Here is a 23,402-nt window from a genome sequence, read left to right as displayed (position 1 = left end):
ATTGTGAAACATCCAGGCAAAGTAAAAACTTTTCAAACTGCTGTCAATATTGCAAGAGTTCGACGTGCTGTGAATGGTAATCCTCAGCATTCACGTAATATGCACAAGCGCTAAATTTGTCTCGTGCTAGTATTCAGCGTATTTTAAAGAATGATTAAAGTTTTCACCCTTACAAAATTCAGTTAAGCCAATATTTGAAAGAAACGGATGACTTACTAAGGAAACCTTTTCTGAGGAGATAATGACTTGTTTTTGGGATGACGGTGGCTTAGAAGGGATTATTTTCAGTGAAGAGGCTCACTTTCACCTTAATGGATATGTCAATAAGCACAATGCTCGCTACTGGTGTCCTGACGGTTTGGTGTGGCATGTCTGCATCGAGGATCATCGGACCCTACTTTTTTGAATACGCTAGAGGACGCACGCTAACTGTCAACAGTGCACGATACACTGCCATGTTGCGGAATTGGCTACGTCCAGAATTGAATAATTTTGCAGGGTATAATCCAGGCAATACATGGTTCCAGCAAGACGGTGCTACGCCACACAGAGCGAGCACTTCAATAAACGCCCTAACAGAAATGTTTCCAGGCACACTGGTTTCACAAAATGGTGATATTCGTTTTCTCCCCTGAGATTTCCTGACCTTACCCCTTAAGGTTTTTTTTGTGGGGGTATTTAAAGAACATCGTCTACGCTAACCCACCAGCCACAATCGAAGGGCTGATGCAAAATATTCGCAACGCTATTAACAACATTCCAGTGAATATGTGTGAGCGCGTCTTTCTCAATTTGCGATCCAGATTGCAAGAGTGCTACGAGCGAGATGGTCAACATCTAACCGTCGTCTTATTTAAGAAATAAAATCCGCATGTTCTGTGTGTCTGTTTTCGTAATAAATGTTTTTCTACCAGGTTCTGAAACAGAGTTCTATTGATTTAAAAACTAAAATCTACTCTGAGACACCCTGTATATATATATATATATATATATATATATATATATATATATATAAATAAATATATAAATTAACTCCTGCGATGTCGATGATGGAATAAAATACCGCCATAGGCCAACGCCTAGTACGTCTACTTGAACTATAAATTGCACATTTTTTATCCAGGGCATCTACGCCCCCTTTGGTTTTATCATAAAAGACAATCATTTCAGGTTTGCCAGTTTTAACATCAGTGTATTTTTGTTAATGCATCGTAGAAACTAAAAGTACAGCCTTGCTTTTCTTTGGAACATAAGACACAATTGTAATATGTTTAGTAAAACCGTAGATACAACTCCCTACTTCTCTCTTCCGGTTGGGCAAAAATTCGGTGGGAATTTTTTTCTTGTTCTTCTTAAGCGTACCAACATACGTTCATCCTCTTTATCGCAACTCATTTGCAAGTTCAACTAATTGTCTGCAGTTACATTTCTGTTGGTATTTATAATAGGTTGAATAAGTTTTACCACGGATTGGGTTGGTACCGCCAAACGTCTTTCTTCATCTGTTAATAATTTGCCATCGCTGCCTTTGCCGGTATAAATATATCCATTGAAAAAATAATGAGTACGGGCATCAGTAAGAATCAAGACCTTCAGACCATACTTGTTGGGTTTATTTGGCATGTAATGCAAAACTTTACACGCCCTGTAAAACCTATGAGCATCTCATCAATACAGGTGTAATGGCCCATATAGTACTGTTTCTGACAATTAGTTATAAATTTATTAAAAATATCTGATATTGCTGCAGCAGGATCATTTTCTTTTCTTTCCGCTCGGTCTTCGGGGTTGTCAAAACGTAGACAGCTTAAAGTTATTAGCATTCTTTCCCGAGACATCACACAACGGAATGTATCACGGCCACTGCCGTCTGTTGCAAACAAACACTGAATGTCCTCGTTGTTTGATTTGAAAACAGAACTGTAGTATATTATGTCTAAAAAGGCTTCAAGTTCTATAATATCAAGGTCCTTCAGTTCTGGTTTATTAAGCCGCTTATAGTTTCTTCTTAACTCAGATAATTTTCGATTAGTATGTATAAGAATTTCAGATAGAATGTCATTATCGATTAGACACCTCTATATTTGTAAAGGCGATACACTTTTGCCCGACTGTTTGGCATCACCACGAAGTCCTGGTAAATACGAAAGTAAGTTATGTTTCTCTGTTCTCGTCCTCTGCTCACTTTCAATGTCATTTAAAGAGCCACCTGACTCTTCCATATCGCTAACCTCACTTTCTACCTCGTCATGCCATGCTAACAGAGTTTCTTCATAGTTTCTATCACCGTAATGTGCTGTTTTGGATGAACCTGCCATTTTCGTAAATTTTTCACAAACACTGACGTGGTGCCAAAATGACCCCTTTCAAACTTTAGATAGTTATAAACTAAATACCACACTATTGAAAAACTTATTAACCCATTAATGGCCAAAGTATCCAAAACGAAACATTTGTTTAATTATTTTCTTTCTACTATTTTCATATGATGAATATTATAGTTTATGTATCCGTCTTTTATATAAATAGTTTATTGACGTGTTTGTTATCGTAATGGTCCATATTATGTGTTGTATAATTTTTGAAATACTAATCAAAACACTCCAAATTTACTATAGATAAATTCACATTCAGATGGCAGCGTTCCAGAGATAGGCCTGTACTTTTTATATGCCAGAAATAACTACATTGTTGTCAGTTTTTAATCGTACCTACAATCGTACGTTATGGGCCGGCTCCTATAAAAGAATTATAATTTCGGAAATATTTATGAATGTGAAACGGAAAAATACTACATTTTTTTAATTATATAATTTTTCTGTTGGTATTTTAAAAATAGAAAGTTATATTTCGGAAATCTGGTCTTTTCGGAATTATATCTTCTGTTCAAAATTGTTTACAATTCGTGGAAATGAAATAATTATTTGTATAATCCGTTTTTGATCTTAATGTCCTTTTAATGACACACTTTCTCTACCTGCATTTACAGTTACAGACATTAAAAAATAATTTAGAATTAAAAAAGTATACCTATTTATAAATTCAAAATTATTGTCTAATGCCAGCAATTATAAATTCAGGTAAATACTTGAGAGTCATTAAAAGAATTTTCAGTTGATATCAGACGTTTGTGTCGTGTCAGTGTCAAAATGGCCGCGAGTGTAATAAAATTCAAAAACGGTAATTTGTTAAATAGTGAATGCAAAAAAATAGTGTTAAATGTTTTTAACTATTTATCAAACAGTAATAATGATGAAAGTGTATCAACAATAGTGCGGGAAGTTTCTGCTATGACTGGAGTCTCTGAGCGAACGATATTCCGATATAGAAGTGAAAGTAAAAATGGTCCACTCGTAACTCCTATAAGAAAAAAAAGAACCGGTTATTTGAATAGTCGTGAGAATAGATATGATGAAGCAACTCGGTCTAGAATAAGACAAGTAGTGCACGGTTTTTTTATGGACAATATTCCTCCAACCCTTGACGTAGTACTAGAAAAAATTAAGCAAATGGAGCATCTTCCGAATTTTTCCAAGAGTACGTTGAGAAGACTATTGCACGACATGGGTTTTATATATGGCAAACAAGGTAGAAATTCAATATTAATAGAAAAACAAGAAATAGTCGCTTGGAGGCGTCACTATCTCCGGGAAATAAAGAAACTGAGGAACGAAGGAGCGAATATCATTTATATGGACGAATCATGGGTTAATACTGGAATAACCAATGGGCAAGTATGGCAAGATACAACAATAAAAAATAGCCGACAGGCTTTCGTAAATGGACTTACCACAGGTTTAAAAACTCCGACCGGAAAAGGACCAAGATTTGTTTTAGTCCATGCAGGAAACAAAGACGGATTTGTTGAAGGTGCTGACATCACTTTTCTTGCCAAAAAAGGTGCTGAAGATTACCATGAAGAGATGGACGGAGATCTATTTGAAAAATGGTTTGAAGAGATGTTAATACCGAATCTCCCAAAAAATAAAAAGAATGTCATTATCTTGGACAATGCATCTTATCACTCTAGGAAATTAAATTTTCCCAAACAATATTGAGTGAAACGTCAAATTAAGGAGTGGCTCTATGAAAAGGACATTTATTTTGAAGAAGATTACTTAAAAAATGAACTTCTGGAAACTGCTAATGTATTTAAAAATATTTATGACAAATACAAAATTGATTGTATTGGTGAAAAATACAGGAATCACAGTGACGAACAATGCCGCGTAGATGTACATATCTTAAGACTTCCGCCTTATCACTGTGAACTGAACCCAATAGAAATGGTGTGGAGTGAAGTGAAACGGTACGTGTCCTCTAAGAATTCAAGTTTCAAACAAAACGACGTTAAAACATTGATTTATGAAGGTTATGATAAAGTACAGAACAATGGACATTGGAAAAATTACGTCAACCATGTTATAAAATTGGAGAATAATTTTTGGACAGTAGACAACATTCAAGATGACATTGAACCTATTAGAATTTCATTAAACGATGACTCTGAAGATGAACTAGATTATGAAAATGAAGATGATTGAAAATTGTTTTTCGGGGGTATTCTTTTCTCAGTAAAGGTAATAAAATATTTAGTTGATCTGGTTGAAATGTAGCACACTTAAATAACTCATTAATCGACATAATTTCAAGTAGTTATATTAGACGTCATTATGCAAAAAATAAAGTTATGAACATTTAATAAATTAGTGCACAATTGAGGGCCCTAGAACACAAGGGGTGTAAGTGCCAAAAACAAAGTTTTGAAAAATCTTTGTTCAAAGTTCGATATAAATTTAAAAACCTAGGTAGCACTTTTTCAGTTTTCAGCATGTTTTCAATGACATGTAATTTTTGATGGTGTTATTGTTGTTAATGTAGAAAGTTTGAAGCCAAAAGTACGTGCCTGTTGTTAGATATCAGTTGCTAAGTGATAAGCAACTGCACTTACACCCTTGTGTTCTAGGGGCCTCAATTAGGGGTTTTTGCAATTATCTCAGTCATTTGTTTATGTATTTTAATTTACAAACTAAAAAATTAAAAAACTGTTTAAGATCTGCAACATTTATTTGAAACATTTTTCCCTAAAATGCACGAGGAACAAAATAGGCAAAAAAATGATTTTTTCCAAACTTCATCTTTCTTTAAAAAATAAACAAAGCAAAATTGGCTGTAATTCTTCAAGGAATTATCATCAGTTATCCCTTATCTACCGTTTAGAACATTAAAAAACCTGTAGAATATTTTTCATATTTTTTTCCCTATTAACTGCGGTATTATGTATAAAAGCATTTTAGGAATTATTACCATTTATTTCATTCACGAATTTTCTATTAACAACTTTAGCTTACCTAAACATATCTTAGTTTACCGTGAGTTTGGCCCTGCTTATTTTACAAAAGTAGCAAAACTTACAATGGCAGTAGAATTGGCAACGCTGTTATCCTATATCCGTACACTGCCATCTCAACGTGACTTTATCTATAGTATCTGTTAGTGTCGTTTGAGCTCGCATAATAAATCACAAGATATTTAAAATTAGACAAAACTAGCATTCCTTGTTCAATTAGAGATTGTAGAATAATATTATCCAAACATAATTTGAAATCTGACTACTTATAAAATTTTATAACGCCTTAAAGATAATGTTTCGTTTATGAAACTTTGGCGTGATCCGTGAATTTATTATCCATATTGGATAGTCTACAATAATACAACATGTTTCAGTCTTAGTTATTATTTCCAACTGTGTAGTGATTTCTTTGGTATAATAATAGTGAGTTAAAGTGGTATAATAATAGTGAGTCTACTCGTTAGTAGCTATTTTTTACAATTTTGCAGTATTTTTACCGTGAATCAAGATGTCCAGAGGGTATGTAAAATTTGTTATTAGTATTTTGTAAATCCCATATACATGTTCCATTCTGAAACGATCTTCTATTTTTAGACTGTCCGAATATGAAATGAATAGACCTCTTTCAGTGAAAGAACTGCAAGCTATACTGGAGGATGATTCCGATTTAGAAGAAGCGGATGAGATAGATGCAGTTTATATACCTCCTTTAGTTGATGTGTTAACAGATGAAGAGGATTTGGATGATAATCTTATAGAGGAAGGGGCTTTAACTGATATCGCTGGAACATTCGAGATCCACACAAGATCTCGAGATGAGGCTAAGACGCCCACAGAATCCATATTGGAACCATCTACAAGTAGGGGGAAGAAAAGAAAAGTAAGTTCCCAACGAAAACGCAAACCAACGCAATATACACCTGACTGGTCTAAATCGTTAAAAAACTATTCCTCTTCTCCAAAAGAAAATTAATTTAATAAAAAGGAAGAAATAAAGCTGAGACTTGATGCTGGAAAAACATCATTTGAAATATTCTCTTTATATTTTGACGATATTGGATTCCAGAAGATACTCGAATTCAGCCTGAAGTATGCCCGGTACAACAACAGACATGATTTCAAACTCTCTCCAGCTCAACTGCAGAAGTTTTTTGGTATTTTAATCCTTACCGGTTATCATACACTTCCGGCGTGTGATATGTATTGGTCAAAAGACCCAGATAAAGGCGTGGAGCTCGTTAGAAAGTGCATGAGTCGAAACACCTTCCGAAACATAAAAAGAAATCTTCATGTCTCTGATAATAATAACTTAGACAAAAATGATAAAAAATGATAAATTTGCCAAGATACGTCCATTATTTTTGCTGATGAACGAAGGATATTTGCAGTTTGGACTATTTGCTCATAATATGTCTATAGATGAACAAATAGTTCCTTATTCCGGCCCATATTCGGCAAAAATGTTTATGAAGGGTAAACCAATGCGCTTTGGCTTCAAGGTCTGGTGCTTGTGTAGCTCAGAGGGATATCTGGATATCTATACCAATCCATTCCTTATGGTAGCGCAAATCCAAAAAGGCAGAAATCTCAATACACATTGGGGCGCAAGTAGTTTTGGATTTGCTACGTGTAATGCAAAACCCTTCAAGACATAGAGTTTTCTTCGACAAATTCTTTTCGAGTTATGCACTATTCCATATTCTAGGTGAAAAAGGAATTTTCTTTACTAGCACCGTGAGAGAGAATAGGTTAGCAGGATGTCCTCTACAAAGTAGCAAAGTGCTGGAAAAAAGAACAGGGGCGAGTTTGATTATGCTTTCGACAAAAAGGCAGAAGTATCAGTTGCAAGGTGGAATGATAATTCCGTTGTAACTGTAGCCAGCAACAATGGAATGGTTCATCCAATTGTTACAGTTAAAAGATATAATCGGAAGCTACGAAACGAGGATTCAATACCTCAGCCCAATATGATTAACGATTATAACCGACATATGGGAGGTGTTGATGTCCTAGATAATTCGGTATCAAATTACAGGATCTGAGTAAGACGTAAATAGTGGTGGTGGCCCTTGTTTATGAACCTTGTGGATTGTAAATTCATGGAGAATTTACAACATTGCGAATGACTCTCGAATCTCCCAATTGCAATTCCGTTCTTCGTTGGTTTTGTCACTGATACAGAACGAAAAAAGATTTACAGCTGCTGAAGAAGGTGACTCTGAATCAGACCCAGAGCCAACGCCTTCCACATCTGCATGGGGTCGTCCTTCTAAAGGAAGTTTACCTTCTGATATTCAATATGACCAGACTGGCCATAATATCGTTCGCGAAGAGGAGAGACGTAGACGGCGGTGCAGACTGTCCAAAACTAACTCTGTTTATATGTGCGGAAAATGCAAGGTTCACTTGCACGCTGACTGTTTTAGTGCTTTCCATAAAAAATGAGATAAATAAATAAATAAATAAATAAATAATAGCTTTATTACCCAACAGTTTCCCATTTCTAGGGTAAAAATTTAAGATACATTTTTAATTAGTATACAATCATTAGTAGGTGATAAAAAAATATCAAGTAAAAAAAATAAGTGCAAAAAATAAGTAGGTGAAAAACAAAATAAAGAGTGAGAACAATATAAATTAAACAAATCACTACGTATATAAGAAATAAAAAAAAATACACAAAAAAAAATTAACAATCTAATGTACTCCATAAACCAGTGCGGTATCAACCAGATGATTAATTGAGCATGAGAAAATATCACAATGGTTGCATATTTTGTTATAATTATTGCACATAATATAAATGGGTGACTTCAGTAACATATTTGTTCTCGCACGTGGACAAGTAAACACTATAGTCGACCTGGAAGTAATTCTTGGCACATTAAATCTAATTTGACCTAATATATCACTGCAGTCAATACAGTTGTGTAACAACTTATATAAAAATGAAACCGAAAATATAATTCTTCTTAACTCTAAACTTATAATATTAAACCTGTTACATAACAAATCGTAATCATAACCACGGACACGATATACTCCATCAACCTTAAAAGCTAAATATTTTAAAAGTTTCCGTTGTACCTTTTCAATCGGTTGCATATAACATTTATAAATGGGATATCAAATTAAGCTACAATATTTAAGCTACATACAAGCTATACAGCTATAAACAGCTGTTTGTTTCGCAAATTTTAGGAAACACAGTGGTTAAGATTTGAATTCGGTTTCGCTAAGTAGAAATCGTTTGATTTCTCTTTTTGTTTTTAGATGGCGTAGTTACGTCTGTATATAGTTATTTTAATAACTATTTTCTAGGACGGGAAAGATTTTTGTTTTGGTTCAGAGCAGTGGCTATACCGTTCTGAAGAGACTTAAGGAGGTCGAAATACGTATCAACGGTTGTTGCTGCACTTTATCAAAACAAAAATCTAATACCGTCATTCTGTCTGATATAACTTTTAATTTACTACATATATTATGCCAAAGTTTCGTTAACGAAACATTATTTTTTTGTATATTGCAATTATTATTGTTTATAATTTTAAGTGAAATATTGTTATTATGCCTTTATTTATAAAGTATATAAACTTGAATTGCAAGAAATTTGATTATTTCAATGCTTGGCCATTAATGGGCTAATATGTGAAGCGATTGACGTTACTGTAACTTGAAGGTAGCTGCGAGTCACACAATTTGATAAAAGTTTCAAGCTCTTATAGAGCCAAAAATATGACAATTTAAAGATTTTTTTTTATTTTCAAGTTAAACGCCAATTTTATCCGATTTTTATTAATGATGACTGTGACAGGTGGAAAAATCGAGAAAGTGATAAAAAACTATTTTGATTTGTTGTGATTCTTCTCGAGAAGAATTTCCGTCAGGTATTTGTAGTATTTGCTTAAATAAGCTTTATAATAATAAAAATCAATTAAGCACACCAGGTTATAATCACTTTAAGCAAATAATAAGGACGAGATTATTTGATGCCATCAAGTGTCAATGTGCAGTATGTGACATTGCTCGCAATAATAATGGCCCGAAATTCGTTAAAGCTAATAAAGTTGAGTAGATCTCATATCACTTGTATTATATTGGATGTAAAGTTTCTCTTTTTATTTTTATTGTTGTTGTTTTCCCAGATTTACCCATACGGCTCTCACTCCCTCTAAGGGGAAAATTCACTCATCCCAGATACTTACGGTATCAAAAGGATTGAGCTCTGGTGGGACCCTTTCCGTATTATCGAGCCCTAGGTGACTTGGTATGCTGGAGTATCTCCCAAAAATTTTCGTACATATCTGGACGTTGAGAGAAGTACAGCTTTCTGCATGGTCTTGTACAGATGTTCATTCAGACCTAGCTTTCTTATGTTTTCGAGGAGGTTCTTCGGAATGACTCCAGTAGTAGAGAGAATAATAGGTATTGTCTGGGTACTTTCCATTCTCCACTGACTTCGTATTTGAATTTCCAGATCCCTGTATTTGGCGATCTTTTCGTTTTGTTTAACACGAAGATTATTGTTGTTGGGTGTCGCCACATCAATTAGTGTTGTTTGTCTCTTTAGTTTATTAACTAGTATGAGATCTGGTCTATTATGTGCCACTGTTTGGTCTGTGAGCACAGTACGGTCCCAGTATAGCTTGTAGTTATCATTCTCAAGTATACTTTCAGGAACGTATTGATAATATGGGAGATGGTTTGTTTGGAGAAGTCCCAGTTTGATGGCTATCTCTTGATGAAGGATCTTTCCTACTGAGTCGTGCCGTTCCTTATATTCAGTTGCAGCAAATGCCTGGTAACTCCCGGTAATGTGTCGGATGGTTTCTTGAGTTTGACATCCATATCGGCATTTGTCATTTTGGACCTGAGGGTCTTTGACGATATATTTCAGGTAATTTTTGGTTGGTATAACCTGATCCTGAATGGCGAGTAATGAACCCTCTGTTTCAGGGAACAACTTTCCTGATGCCAGCCAATAGTTCGACGCTTTATTGTCGACGTGGTCTTGACTGACCTCATTAGGATGTCGCCCGTGAAGAGGTTTACCCATCCAGGTGCGCATTTTTTCGTCCTTAGTAAGATGGTTTATGCGCATTTCTGGTTCCCTCAGTTTGATCGGTGTTGTATCATCTACTGCACAAATCGCGCGATGTAGAGTAGATGTCTCAGCCTGCACCTGAAAATAAGTTCTTAAATTAGTAATGTGTTTTTCTAGTTGCTCACTTATATCCATAAGTCCTCGTCCTCCTAAATACCGCGGTAATGTCGTTCTTTCTACTGCACTTCGAGAATGGTTTTTGTGCTTTTGTGAGGTGTATTTGTCCACTTAACAATACCAAATGAGTAGCTAAGCGCGGAACATGCATAGGTGTTTAGTGCCTTAAACAAATTTTTACTATTAAGGTGTGAACGAAGCAGCTGTTTTACCCTTCGTATAAACTCAGTAGTTATCTCAGTTTTCATTTGCTTATGGTCGATCTTCCGCGCTTGCTTTATTCCGAGGTATTTATACATATCATTTTCACCCATGGCCTCGATGTTCTGGCCGTTTTGCATATCGAATCCACCGGGCTGAACCTTTCGTTTAATTATATTTAAGACACGGCACTTATCAAGACCGAAGTGCATACTAATGTCATTAGAGAAATTTTCCACTGTTTTCAGCATCTGATCCAGGTGGCATCGAGTAGAAGCCAATAGTTTTAAATCATCCGTATACAATAGATGGTTAAGCTTTGCCACAACAGTAGTGTTATTTTTGATGCTAAAACCTGTGTCAGTTGAGTTCAGTAGCTGAGATAGGGGGTTCATCGCTAGACAAAACCACAGTGGGCTCAACGAGTGTCCTTGAAATAGGCCCCGGTTGATTGCAATATTTTTAGTTTCGATATTGTTTTCACCGGGTATTTGTAGGTGAATTTTTGTCTTCCAATCTGACATTATATGTTTTAAAAAGGTCACTATGTTATCATCGACTTTATATATTTGTAATATATCTACAAGCCATTCATGCGGCACTGAATCAAATGCTTTCTTGTAGTCGATGAAAGCAGTAACGAGATTCCTTTTTTTGCTATATGCTTGGTTAGAAATGACAGAGTCGATGATAAGTTGTTCTTTGCAGCCCATGGAACCCTTAGCGCACCCTTTCTGTTGAGGCTCTATGATCTTGTTTAGAGCACAGTGTTGGTAGATACGCCGGGCTACACAGGATGTGAATAATTTATACAGAGTTGGAAGACAAGTAATTGGGCGATATTTGGTTGGATCTTGGGTGTTATTTTGATCTTTTGGTATTAAATAAGTTGTTCCCTAGGTTAGGAAAGATGGTATTTCCTGCGGATTAGAAATACTGTGATTAATTAATGCTGATAAGCACTCATAAATAGTCCAGAACTTCTTAAGCCAGAAGTTTTGAATGCCGTCTGGTCCAGGAGATTTCCAGTTATGAAGCTCTTTGATAATATTTGAAACTTCTTCAGTAGTAAAGGGTTAGTATGGAGCAGTAACGTAGTGTTCGCAGTTGTGCGTCGTATCTTCAATCCATCCAGCATTGGTGTTAAGAGCAGCTGGTGTGGAAAGTTGATTTCCCCAAAACTCATGGATTTCTTCTTGGCTTGGGTACGATTTATTGGCACTTTCTGCAGTAGAATTGAGTTTCCGATAGAACGCCTTCTCGGCATTCTCAAAAAGCATGTCTGATTTTCGTTTGTTACTAATTTTGTATCTCCTTAGTTGGCCTGAGTAAACGGAAAGTTTTTGTTTTAATGTATCCAGGCAATGTTGTGCTGTGTTGTTTGCTGGATTATATTGTGAGTGACTTGCGGTGGTTATCATTATTTCTTCAGCTCTTCTGATTACTTTTCTACTTGTCTTCTTTGAAAAGTTTCTTCTAGGAAACTTTTCTGTATAACGTGTCACAGCTGCACTAGAACATCCTAAACATTCGCCTAAGTGTCAGTGTATTCAACATTTGAGTACATTTCGATTTGATTTTACAAATAACAAGGTTTCAAAACTCTAATTATTGTTGATTTATCGTCATAACAATCAATAAATGTCAGATTTCCATGGTACACTTGGAGAAAATAGAGGTATACCTATTAGAACTTTATCATTACTACCAGCATCAATTATTACTTCATAATTTTCAAATCAAAATATTCCGAAAACGGTACACAGTATCGAGTTTTACCAAGAGTACCTTTTTCGTGTAAAATTGAATGATGTTTAAGTTTACTTGAAATTTTGATTAATAATTATACTCTTAAAAAAGTTTTATTGACTAATACTTAGTACGATCCGTGTACAAATAATTTTAATCGGATAGAAGAACTAAAAATTAACAAAACATGGATACCAATTTTAAAATCCACAAACACCCTTCCCGGATATCACGAAAAAAGGAAAGCTACAAACGACGACACGCCCCCTCACGCCGAAACCAGTGGAGAGGAGGCCAGTCTTCTTCTTCTTCATGTTCCGCTCCTATCGGAGGTTGGAAATCATTCTGGCAATTATAATTTTGTTGGTTACGCGCCTGAATAGTTCAATTGAACTGCATCCAAACCATTCACGGAAATTGCGTAGCCACGAGATTTTACGTCTACCTACGCTTCTTCTGTCTTTGATTTTACCCTGCATTATATTCCTTAGTAGTTCGTATTTTTCACCTCTCATGATGTGCCCCAAGTATTCCAATTTCCTGATTTTTATGGAATTTAAAGCTTTGTTTTCCTAGTTTTTTGAGAACTTGTTCGTTTGTTTTGCGATCCATCCATGATATTTTCAAAATACGTCGGTAACACCACATTTCGAATGCTTCTAGGTTTTTAATGTTGGATTTTTAAGTGTCCAAGCTTCAACCCCATACAAAAGGGTAGAGAAAATATAACATCGAAGCATTCTTATTCGGAGCGATATATTGATATCGCGATTACAAAAAAGTTTTCTCATTCTATTAAAAGTTGACCGTGCAATTTCAATGCGGCGTCTTATTTCCTTTGTCTGATCAGTATCTTCTGTGATCCATGCTCCAAGGTATTTGTACGAAGGTATTTGTTTAATTTCTCTATTATCTAGTACTAGCTTAACTTTGATGTTTTGTGCTTTTGTAAATATCATGAACTTGGTTTTCTTCAAATTTATTTTTAGTCCATAATCGTGGCAATATATATATTAAGTTGTTCAGCAAGGCGTTGCAGTTCTTCTAGTGTTCCTGCCAGAAGGACGGTGTCGTCTGCATATCTTATGTTATTAAGTGGCTCACCGTTTATTATAAGGCCCTCACTGACTTCGACAAGCGCTAATTCTGAGATGGCTTCACTGTATAAATTGAATAACAAGGGTGACAAAATACACCCTTGGCGGACCCCACGGCGAATCTGGATATGCTCGGTTAGTTCGTTTTCAACTTTCACTTTTGCTGTTTGGTTCCAATAGAGGTTACATATGATTCTAATGTCTCTACTGTTTATTTTTTTGTTTAATAAAATTTCTTTAAGCCGATTATGCTTATGGGAGGCGAGTAGAAAATATAAATATGGCCTCCGTAGTACAAAGCTGCGTCAGTAGTGTTGGCGAAACGTTGAGTACTAATCTTAGAAGACAACGGCCTAACAGCCCGAACAAACAGTTTAACAAGTTGCATTTAATTTGCCTGTAAAATTTTTATCATTGTTTTCAATTAAAATGTGAAATGGCCTAAATCATATAAATATACAGGTCTTATTTTTTCTGTCTCATGAGAATTTAATGAGTTAATTTGTTTATCTGTTTTTAACGTATCGTTTGATAATATTTGTAAATTTGACTGCTCCTGATTTATACTGAATGTTATAAAATTATTAATATTATTAAGACTACTTATCGAGATTTCTAGCTGATTGGGTGGAAATCCATGAAAAGCATTTGTATAACTGCAACATATACGTATTTCTTCAATTCAGCCTAGATATATTTTTTGCAACCATAGATACATTTTTAATTTTCATTTAATTACGTAATTCTGATTTAACAGGTAATTATCATTTTAGGTTTTTCTTGCAAAGATATGACATCTGATGCCAGTTGCCTATTAAAAAATCATGATAGGAGTGACAAACCATTGTCAAACAATTATCGTTCAGAACTACATATGAGGATACACACTAGGGAAAAACCTTATACATGTGAAATCTGCACCAAACAATTTTCAATGAAGAAAATTTTACAATCGCATATGAGAGTGCATACTGGTGAAAAACCATTTGAATGTGGAATTTGTACTAAACAATTTTCAAGGAAAGATGGTTTAAAATTGCATATGAGAATGCATACTGGTGAAAAACCATTTGAATGTGGAATTTGTACCAAACAATTTTCATGGAAAGATGGTTTAAAATTGCATATGAGCATGCATACTGGTGAAAAACCATTTAAATGTGAAATTTGCACCAAACAATTTTCAACAAAACACATTTTGAAATTGCATATGGCAGTGCATACTCGTGAAAAACCATTTGAATGTGGGGTTTGTGCCAAACAATTTTCAATGAAACAACATTTAAAAGCGCATATGAGAGTGCATACTGGTGAAAAACCATTTAAATGTGAAATTTGCACCAAACAGTTTTCAACAAAACCAGTTTTGAAATCGCATATGCGAGTGCATACTGGTGAAAACTTATTTGAATGCGGGGTTTGTACCAGACAATTTTCAATGAAACAACATTTAAAAGCGCATATGAGAGTGCATACTGATGAAAAACCATTTAAATGTGAAATTTGCCCCAAACAATTGTCAACAAAACACGTTTTGAAATCGCATATGGCATTGCATACTGGTGAAAACCTATTTGAATGTGAGGTTTGTGCCAAACAATTTTCACTGAAACAATATTTAAAAAAGCATATGAGAGTGCACACTGTTGAAAAACCATTTGAATGTGAGGTTTGTGCCAGAAAATTTTCAATAAAACACGTTTTGAAATCGCATATGCGAGTGCATACTGGTGAAAACTCATTTGAATGTGAGGTTTGTACCAGACAATTTTCAATGAAACAATATTTAAAAGCGCATATGAGAGTGCATACTGGTATAAAACCATTTAAATGTGAAATTTGCACCAAACAATTTTCAACAAAACGCGTTTTGAAATCGCATATGCGAGTGCATACTGGTGAAAACTCATTTGAATGTGAGGTTTGTACCAGACAATTTTCAATGAAACAACATTTAAAAGCGCATATGAGAGTGCATACTGGTGAAAAACCATTTGAATGTGGTGTTTCCACCAAACAATTTTCAATGAAACAACAATTAATAGCGCATATGAGTGTGCATACTTTTGAAAAACCATTTAGATGTGAAATTTGCCCCAAACAATTTTCAACGAAGTTTACTTTAAAAACACATATGGCAATACATAATGATGAGAAACTATTTGAATGTGAAATATGTACCAAACAATTTTCAAGGAAAGGTGATTTAAAATTGCATATGAGAATGCATACTGGTGAAAAACCATTTAAATGTGAAATTTGCACCAAACAATTTTCAACAAAACGCGTTTTGAAATCGCATATGCGAGTGCATACTGGTGAAAAACCATTTAAATGTGAAATTTGCACCAAACAATTTTCAAGGAAAGATGGTTTAAAATTGCATATGAGAATGCATACTGGTGAAAAACCATTTAAATGTGAAATTTGCAACAAACATTTTTCAACAAAACGCGTTTTGAAATCGCATATGCGAGTGCATACTGGTGAAAAACCATTTAAATGTGAAATTTGCACGAAACAATTTTCAAGGAAAGATGGTTTAAAATTGCATATGAGAATGCATACTGGTGAAAAACCATTTAAATGTGAAATTTGCACGAAACAATTTTCAAGAAAAGATGGTTTAAAATTGCATATGAGAATGCATACTGGTGAAAAACCATTTAAATGTGAAATTTGCAACAAACATTTTTCAACAAAACGCGTTTTGAAATCGCATATGCGAGTGCATACTGGTGAAAACTCATTTGAATGTGGGGTTTGTACCAGACAATTTTCAATGAAACAACATTTAAAAGCGCATATGAGAGTGCATACTGGTGAGAAACCCTTTAAATGTGAAATTTGCACCAAACAATTTTCAAGGAAAGGTGATTTAAAATTGCATATGAGAATGCATACTGGAGAAAAACCATTTAAATGTGAAATTTGCACGAAACAATTTTCAAGGGAAGGTGGTTTAAAATTGCATATGACAATGCATACCGGTGAAAACCCATTTTAATGTGGAGTTTGCACATTCAATGAAACAACATTTAAAAGTGCGTATGAGAGTGCACACTGGTGAAAAACCGTTTGAATGTGAAATTTGCACCAAACAAAATACTTTTAAAATATCACGTGAGAACACAAAAGTAAAAAAATCTAAATGAAACTATCTTGCAATGAATTATCACATCAAAACTGTACTCGATGTGAAAAATTCCTAAGCAACCAAATTAGGTTAGGTTAACATAACCTAACATAATAAATATGTTTAGCTCTTCTCTCATGTACATACTTAAGACGTAATAGTACGCATGATACTATAACAAAACATGTTTGTTATAGTATCATGAATAGTACGTACTGGTATGTACCGCAGTGTACGTACTTAAAACGTACATTTTACATCACGTACGTACAGTACCAAAATTGTACGTACTCAAAACGTACTGTGTTATTTGGGTTCAGTATGTTTAACTAACCTAACTAGATGTTTCGACTTTTAATTATAATTTTACCATAATTACAATAAAGTAATCCACAAATCACTATACAAATTTCTAAATATCTTGTAAATATTCTATTCTAATATACTTAGTGACTTTAAATCAAAATATCTTGAGTGCAAATTTCATTCACATTGTGTACATTTTAATATTGATAATTTGGAAGAGATTTCGTGACAGAATTATCAGAAAATGCCAGCAAGTGTAGAAAAATTTTGAAAAAGTATTCAGTACCTTCCCTTTTAGGAGACCGATTAGACGAAATCTGTAAAAAATTACATAATGCTGGATTAGTGGAGAGAAAATATTGTGATATTGAGTTGTTTAAGAGATGATCAAAACATTCTAGCATTTTAAAATAATAAAATCTTAAATGGGAAATAGTGCAAAGAAATTTTCTAAATTGTTTCCAAATATTGTATTTGTAAAGTAGGCCGGTTAAATATTTTAATATGCCTTTGTATAATATTTAACCGGGAACCTTAACGAGGCCTTATTTTCACCAATATTTTTGTGTCCATTGTCATAACGGTATTGCTTCCTGGGTCGGCCATGGAAAGAAAAATATATTTTTTTCACAAACCTCGACCTTTTTCACAATGCCCGAAGATAGAGACACTGGTAACAACATGTACTGAAATTACCTATTATATTATTGTATAGTGATTAATTATCTGTAATAAAACAAATATGTGCGAACACTAAAATGTTTTCGAATACATTTAAGTTTGATTTGTGCACATATTAGAAAATGTTTATTTTTCTTATGTATCTTTTTATGTATTTTTTTATTTATTAATAAATAGTTTGGAGATATCCTTATGTGTACGATTATTGTAGTTATTAAACATCTTAAACTTATTTTCGTCTAGTTTGTTCTTATAGTTTTTATATTGTTCTTGTCTTTTATAAACAAATAACAGAAAAACGTGGTTTAATATTATTTTGCTAATTGAATAATTTGATCACGGAATGCATACAAATCCCATTTAACTTTAACAAGAATTCAAATTCTACTCGCCAATTACGTCATGTGCGAACACGACCGATTTTACGCTACGGGAAGATCCTATCTTGTCATTTATAGTATCATGAGTTTCAGCTTACAAGCAAACAGTAACATCCCCAGAAGATGCCAACCCCTAGGGTTGGCGAAACATCGAGAACTAATCTCAGAAGACAACGGCCTAACAGCCCGAACAAACAGTCTAACAAGTTGCATTTAATTTGCCTGCAAAATTTTAATCATTGTTTTCAATTAAAATGTGAAATGGCCCTAAATCAGTTTTATCATATAAATATACAGGTCTGCTTTTTTTCTGGCTCATTAGAATTTAATGAGTTAATTTGTTTATCTGTTTTTAACGTATCATTTGATAATATTTGTAAATTCGACTGCTCCTGATTCATATTGGATGTTATAAAATTATTAATATTATTAAGACTACTTATCAAGTTTTCTATCTGATTGGGTGAAAATCCATGAAAACCATTTGTATAACTGCAACATATACATATTTCTTCAACTCAACCTAGATATATTTTTTGCAACCATAGATACATTATTAATTTTCATTTAATTAAGTAATTCTGATTTAACAGGTAATTATCATTTTAGGTTTCTCTTGCAAAGATATGACATCTGATGCCAGTGGCCTATTAAAAAATCATGATAGGAGTGACAAACCATTATCAAACAATTATCGTTCAGAACTACATATGAGGATACACACTAGGGAAAAACCTTTTACATGTGAAATCTGCACCAAACAATTTTCAATGAAGAAAATTTTACAATCGCATATGAGAGTGCATACTGGTGAAAAACCATTTGAATGTGGAATTTGTACTAAACAATTTTCAAGGAAAGATGGTTTAAACTTGCATATGAGAATGCATACTGGTGAAAAACCATTTGAATGTGGAATTTGTACCAAACAATTTTCAAGGAAAGATGGTTTAAAATTGCATATGAGCATGCATACTGGTGAAAAACCATTTAAATGTGAAATTTGCACCAAACAATTTTCAACAAAACACATTTTGAAATTGCATATGACAGTGCATAGTCGTGAAAAACCATTTGAATGTGAAATTTGCACTAAAAAATTTTCTAGAAAGGATAATTTAAGAACACATATTATGACAGTGCATAGTGATGAAAAACCATTTAAATGTGAAATCTGCACCAAACAATTTTCAATGAGGTTTAATTTAATATCACATATGAGAGGGCATAGTGATGAAAACTCACTCCGATGTGGAATTTGCTCCAAACAATTTTTAACAAACAATAATTTAAAAACCCATATGAGAATGTCAGTGCATACTGGTGAAAAACCATTTGGATGTGGGTTTTGTACCAGAAAATTTTCAATGAAAAGACATTTGAAAACGCATTTGGGAGTACATACTGGTGAAAAACCATTTAAATGTGAAGTTTGCACCAAACAATTTTTAACAAAACGCGTTTTGAAATCGCATATGCGAGTGCATACTGGTGAAAACTCATTTGAATGTGGGGTTTGTACCAGACAATTTTCAATGAAAAAATATTTAAGAGCGCATATGAGAGTGCATACTGGTATAAAACCATTTAAATGTGAATTTTGCACCAAACAATTTTCAACAAAACACGTTTTGAAATTGCATATGCGAGTGCATACTGGTGAAAACTCATTTGAATGTGAGGTTTGTACCAGACAATTTTCAATGAAACAACATTTAAAAGCGCATATGAGAGTGCATACTGGTGAAAAACCATTTGAATGTGGTGTTTGCACCAGACAATTTTCAATGAAACAACAATTAATAGCGCATATGAGAGTGCATACTGGTGAAAAACCATTTAGATGTGAAATTTGCCCCAAACAATTTTCAACAAAACACGTTTTGAAATCGCATATGGCATTTCATACTGGTGAAAACCCATTTGAATGTGAGGTTTGTGCCAAACAATTTTCACTGAAACAATATTTAAAAAAGCATATGAGAGTGCATACTGTTGAAAAACCATTTGAATGTGAGGTTTGTGCCAGAAAATTTTCAATAAAACAAACTTTAAAAACGCATATGAGAGTGCATACTGGTGAGAAACCCTTTAAATGTGAAATTTGCACCAAACAATTTTCAGTAAAGTTTGATTTAAAAACACATATGGCAGTACATAATGGTGAAAAACTATTTGAATGTGAAATATGTACCAAACAATTTTCAAGGAAAGATTGTTTAAAATTGCATATGAGATTGCATACTGGTGAAAAACCATTTAAATGTGAAATTTGCACGAAACAATTTTTAAGGAAAGGTGATTTAAAATTGCATATGAGAATGCATACTGGTGAAAAACCATTTAAATGTGAAACTTGCACGAAACAATTTTCAAGGAAAGATGGTTTAAAATTGCATATGAGAATGCATACTGGTGAAAAACCATTTAAATGTAAAATTTGCATGAAACAATTTTCAAGGGAAGGTGGTTTAAAATTGCATATGAGAATGCATACTGGTGAAAAACCATTTAAATGTGAAATTTGCACGAAACAATTTTCAAGGGAAGGTGGTTTAAAATTGCATATGAGAATGCATACTGGTGAAAACCCATTTTAATGTGGAGTTTGCACATTCAATGAAACAACATTTAAAAGTGCGTATGAGAGTGCACACTGGTGAAAAACCTTTTGAATGTGAAATTTACACCAAACAAAATACTTTTAAAATATCACGTGAGAACACAAAAGTAAAAAAATCTAAATGAAACTATCTTGCAATGAATTATCACATCAAAACTGTACTCGATGTGAAAAATTCCTAAGCAAACAAATTAGGTTAGGTTAACATAACCTAACATAATAAATATGTTTAGCTCTTCTCTCATGTACATACTTAAGACGTAATAGTACGCATGGCGCTATAACAAAACATGTTTGTTATAGTATCATGAATAGGACGTACTGGTATGTACCGCAGTGTACGTACTTAAAACGTACATTTTACATCACGTACGTACAGTACCAAAATTGTACGTACTCAAAACGTACTGTGTTATTTGGGTTCAGTATGTTTAACTAACGTAACTAGATGTTTCGACTTTTAATTATAATTTTACCATAATTACAATAAAGTAATCCACAAATCACTATACAAATTTCTAAACGCCTTCTCTTTAAATAAAACTAAAAATAACTTTAGAATTTCACTTAAATTTTTTAAGATTTTTTAAATGAAAAAAAAAATTAACTACATTTAAATATATTATATTAAATTTATTATTTTAAAAAGAGAAATATCAGTAGATAATATCATAAACTAACTCGTATTTTATCGTTTGTCAATCCACAGATCGATACATCACTTCAATAACGTAGCAAGTCCAAAATTAGAATATTTGAGAAATCGAAGGAAAAGAAATTTCGTATTTTATATTCTATATATTTTTTTCGATATTCATTTTTTATTAACGAAAATCAGTAATTTAGTTGTATAGGACTGTAAAACGTTTTAGTGCTTGAAAATATTTAGATAATATTTGTTTAAACTAACTGAAATTTAAACTTTGGTGACATTGTTACACTATTGAACTAAACTTTTGTCTTGAATTGCGACATAAATTAGCGACTTTTTGTAAATAGAGGCCTGTCTGGTGACTATGTGATTTGAAATAAATTTAACTTGTTAGAAAATTAAATTTTTAATTTGAAACAAAATTAAATAAACACAAATTATTCAGAGTCAGACACAGGCCACTCATCTACTCCATCTTTTTCCGGCAAATGTTGGTAAAATGGCCAATAAACCTGTCTAATGGCATTTTCCTTACAAATATCCAGTAGATCTTTCTTTTTATTTTTATCGATTGAAAGGCTTTTTTTGAAGTCTGGTTTTAGCTGGATTTCCTTATTTTGTCCTTGATTTCTAAGTTCTTTATTATTTCGTTTGATGTCAATATTCGTGAAAGTACCTTGTGCGTGATAAGTTTTATAAAAAATTATATTCGGATGCATTTTTCTATTTTGATAATGTTAAGTCATTCCAAATAACTTTTCTTTGTCTGTTTTTTTACTAAAATTTTTTACCCATTTCGATACTTAGTGACTTTAAATCAAAATATCTTGAGTGCAAATCTCATTCACGTTGTGTACATTTAATATTGATGATTTTGAAAGACATTTCGTTACAGAATTATCAGAAAATGCCAGCAAATGTAGAAAAATTTTGAAAAAGTATTCAGTACCTTCCCTTTTAGGAAACCGATTAGAAGAACCCTGTAAAAAATTATATAATGCTGGATTAGTTGAGAGAAAATATTGTGATATTGAGTTGCTTAAGAGGTGATCAAAACATTCTAACATTTTAAAATAATAAGTTCTTAAATGGGAAATAGTGCAAAGAAATTTTCTAAATTGTTTCCAAATATTGTATTTGTAAAGTAGGCCGGTTAAATATTTTAATATGCCTTTGTATAATATTTAACCGGGAACCTTAACGAGGCCTTATTTTCTCCAATATTTTTGTGTCCATTGTCATAAAGGTATTGCTTCCGGGGTGGGCCATAGAAAGAAAAATATATTTTTTCAGAAACCTCGACCTTGTTCACAATGCCCGAAGACAGAGACACTGGTAACATGTGTTGAAATTACCTATTATATTATTTTATAGTGATTAATTATCTGTAATAAAAAAAATTTGTGCTAACACTAAAATGTCTTCGAATACATTGAAGTTTAATTTGTGTATTGCACATATTTGAAAATGTTTATTTTTCGTATGTATCTTTTTATGTATTTTTTTATTTATTAATAAATAGTTTGGAGATATCCTTATGTGCACGATTATTGTAGTTATTAAACATCTTAAATTTATTTTCGTCTAGTTTGTTCTTATAGTTTTTATATTGTTCTAGTCTTTTATAGACAAATAACAGAAAAAAGTCGTTTAATATTATTTTGCTAATCGAATAATTTGATCACGGAATGCATACAAATCCCACGTAACTTTAAAAAGAATTTAAATTGTACTCGCCAATTACGTCATGTGCGAACACGACCGATTTTACGCTACGGGAAGATCCTATCTTGTCATTGATAGTATCATGAGTTTCAGCTTACTAGCAAACAGTAACATCTCCAGAAGATGCCAACCCCTAGTGTTGGCGAAACATCGAGAACTAATCTCAGAAGACAACGGCCTAACAGCCCGAACAAACAGTCTAACAAGTTGCATTTAATTTGCCTGCAAAATTTTAATCATTGTTTTCAATTAAAATGTGAAATGGCCCTAAATCAGTT

General features: G+C 33.3%; 1 protein-coding gene across 2 annotated transcripts in view; it reads left to right on the top strand.

Moving 5' to 3' along the window:
• LOC140449619 (uncharacterized) overlaps nucleotides 1-22,897 on the top strand; it is a 34,060-nt gene extending 11,163 nt beyond the window's left edge. The window contains exon 2 of one of the 2 annotated variants that reach the window (XM_072542851.1): nucleotides 18,734-22,897. In XM_072542851.1, coding sequence (XP_072398952.1) covers nucleotides 18,734-20,724 — 1,991 coding nt within the window. In that variant the 3' untranslated portion in view covers nucleotides 20,725-22,897. Of the gene's footprint in view, nucleotides 1-14,394; nucleotides 18,708-18,733 lie in introns of those variants that run through there. The other variant, XM_072542850.1, reaches the window with a different exon arrangement.
• The last annotated feature ends 505 nt before the right edge of the window (nucleotides 22,898-23,402 follow it).

Source organism: Diabrotica undecimpunctata, chromosome 9 (assembly GCF_040954645.1).
Source record: "Diabrotica undecimpunctata isolate CICGRU chromosome 9, icDiaUnde3, whole genome shotgun sequence".
NCBI lineage: Eukaryota > Metazoa > Arthropoda > Insecta > Coleoptera > Chrysomelidae > Diabrotica > Diabrotica undecimpunctata.
The sequence above is the reverse complement of the archived record's forward strand: the minus strand, read 5'-3'. Positions and strand labels throughout refer to the sequence as shown.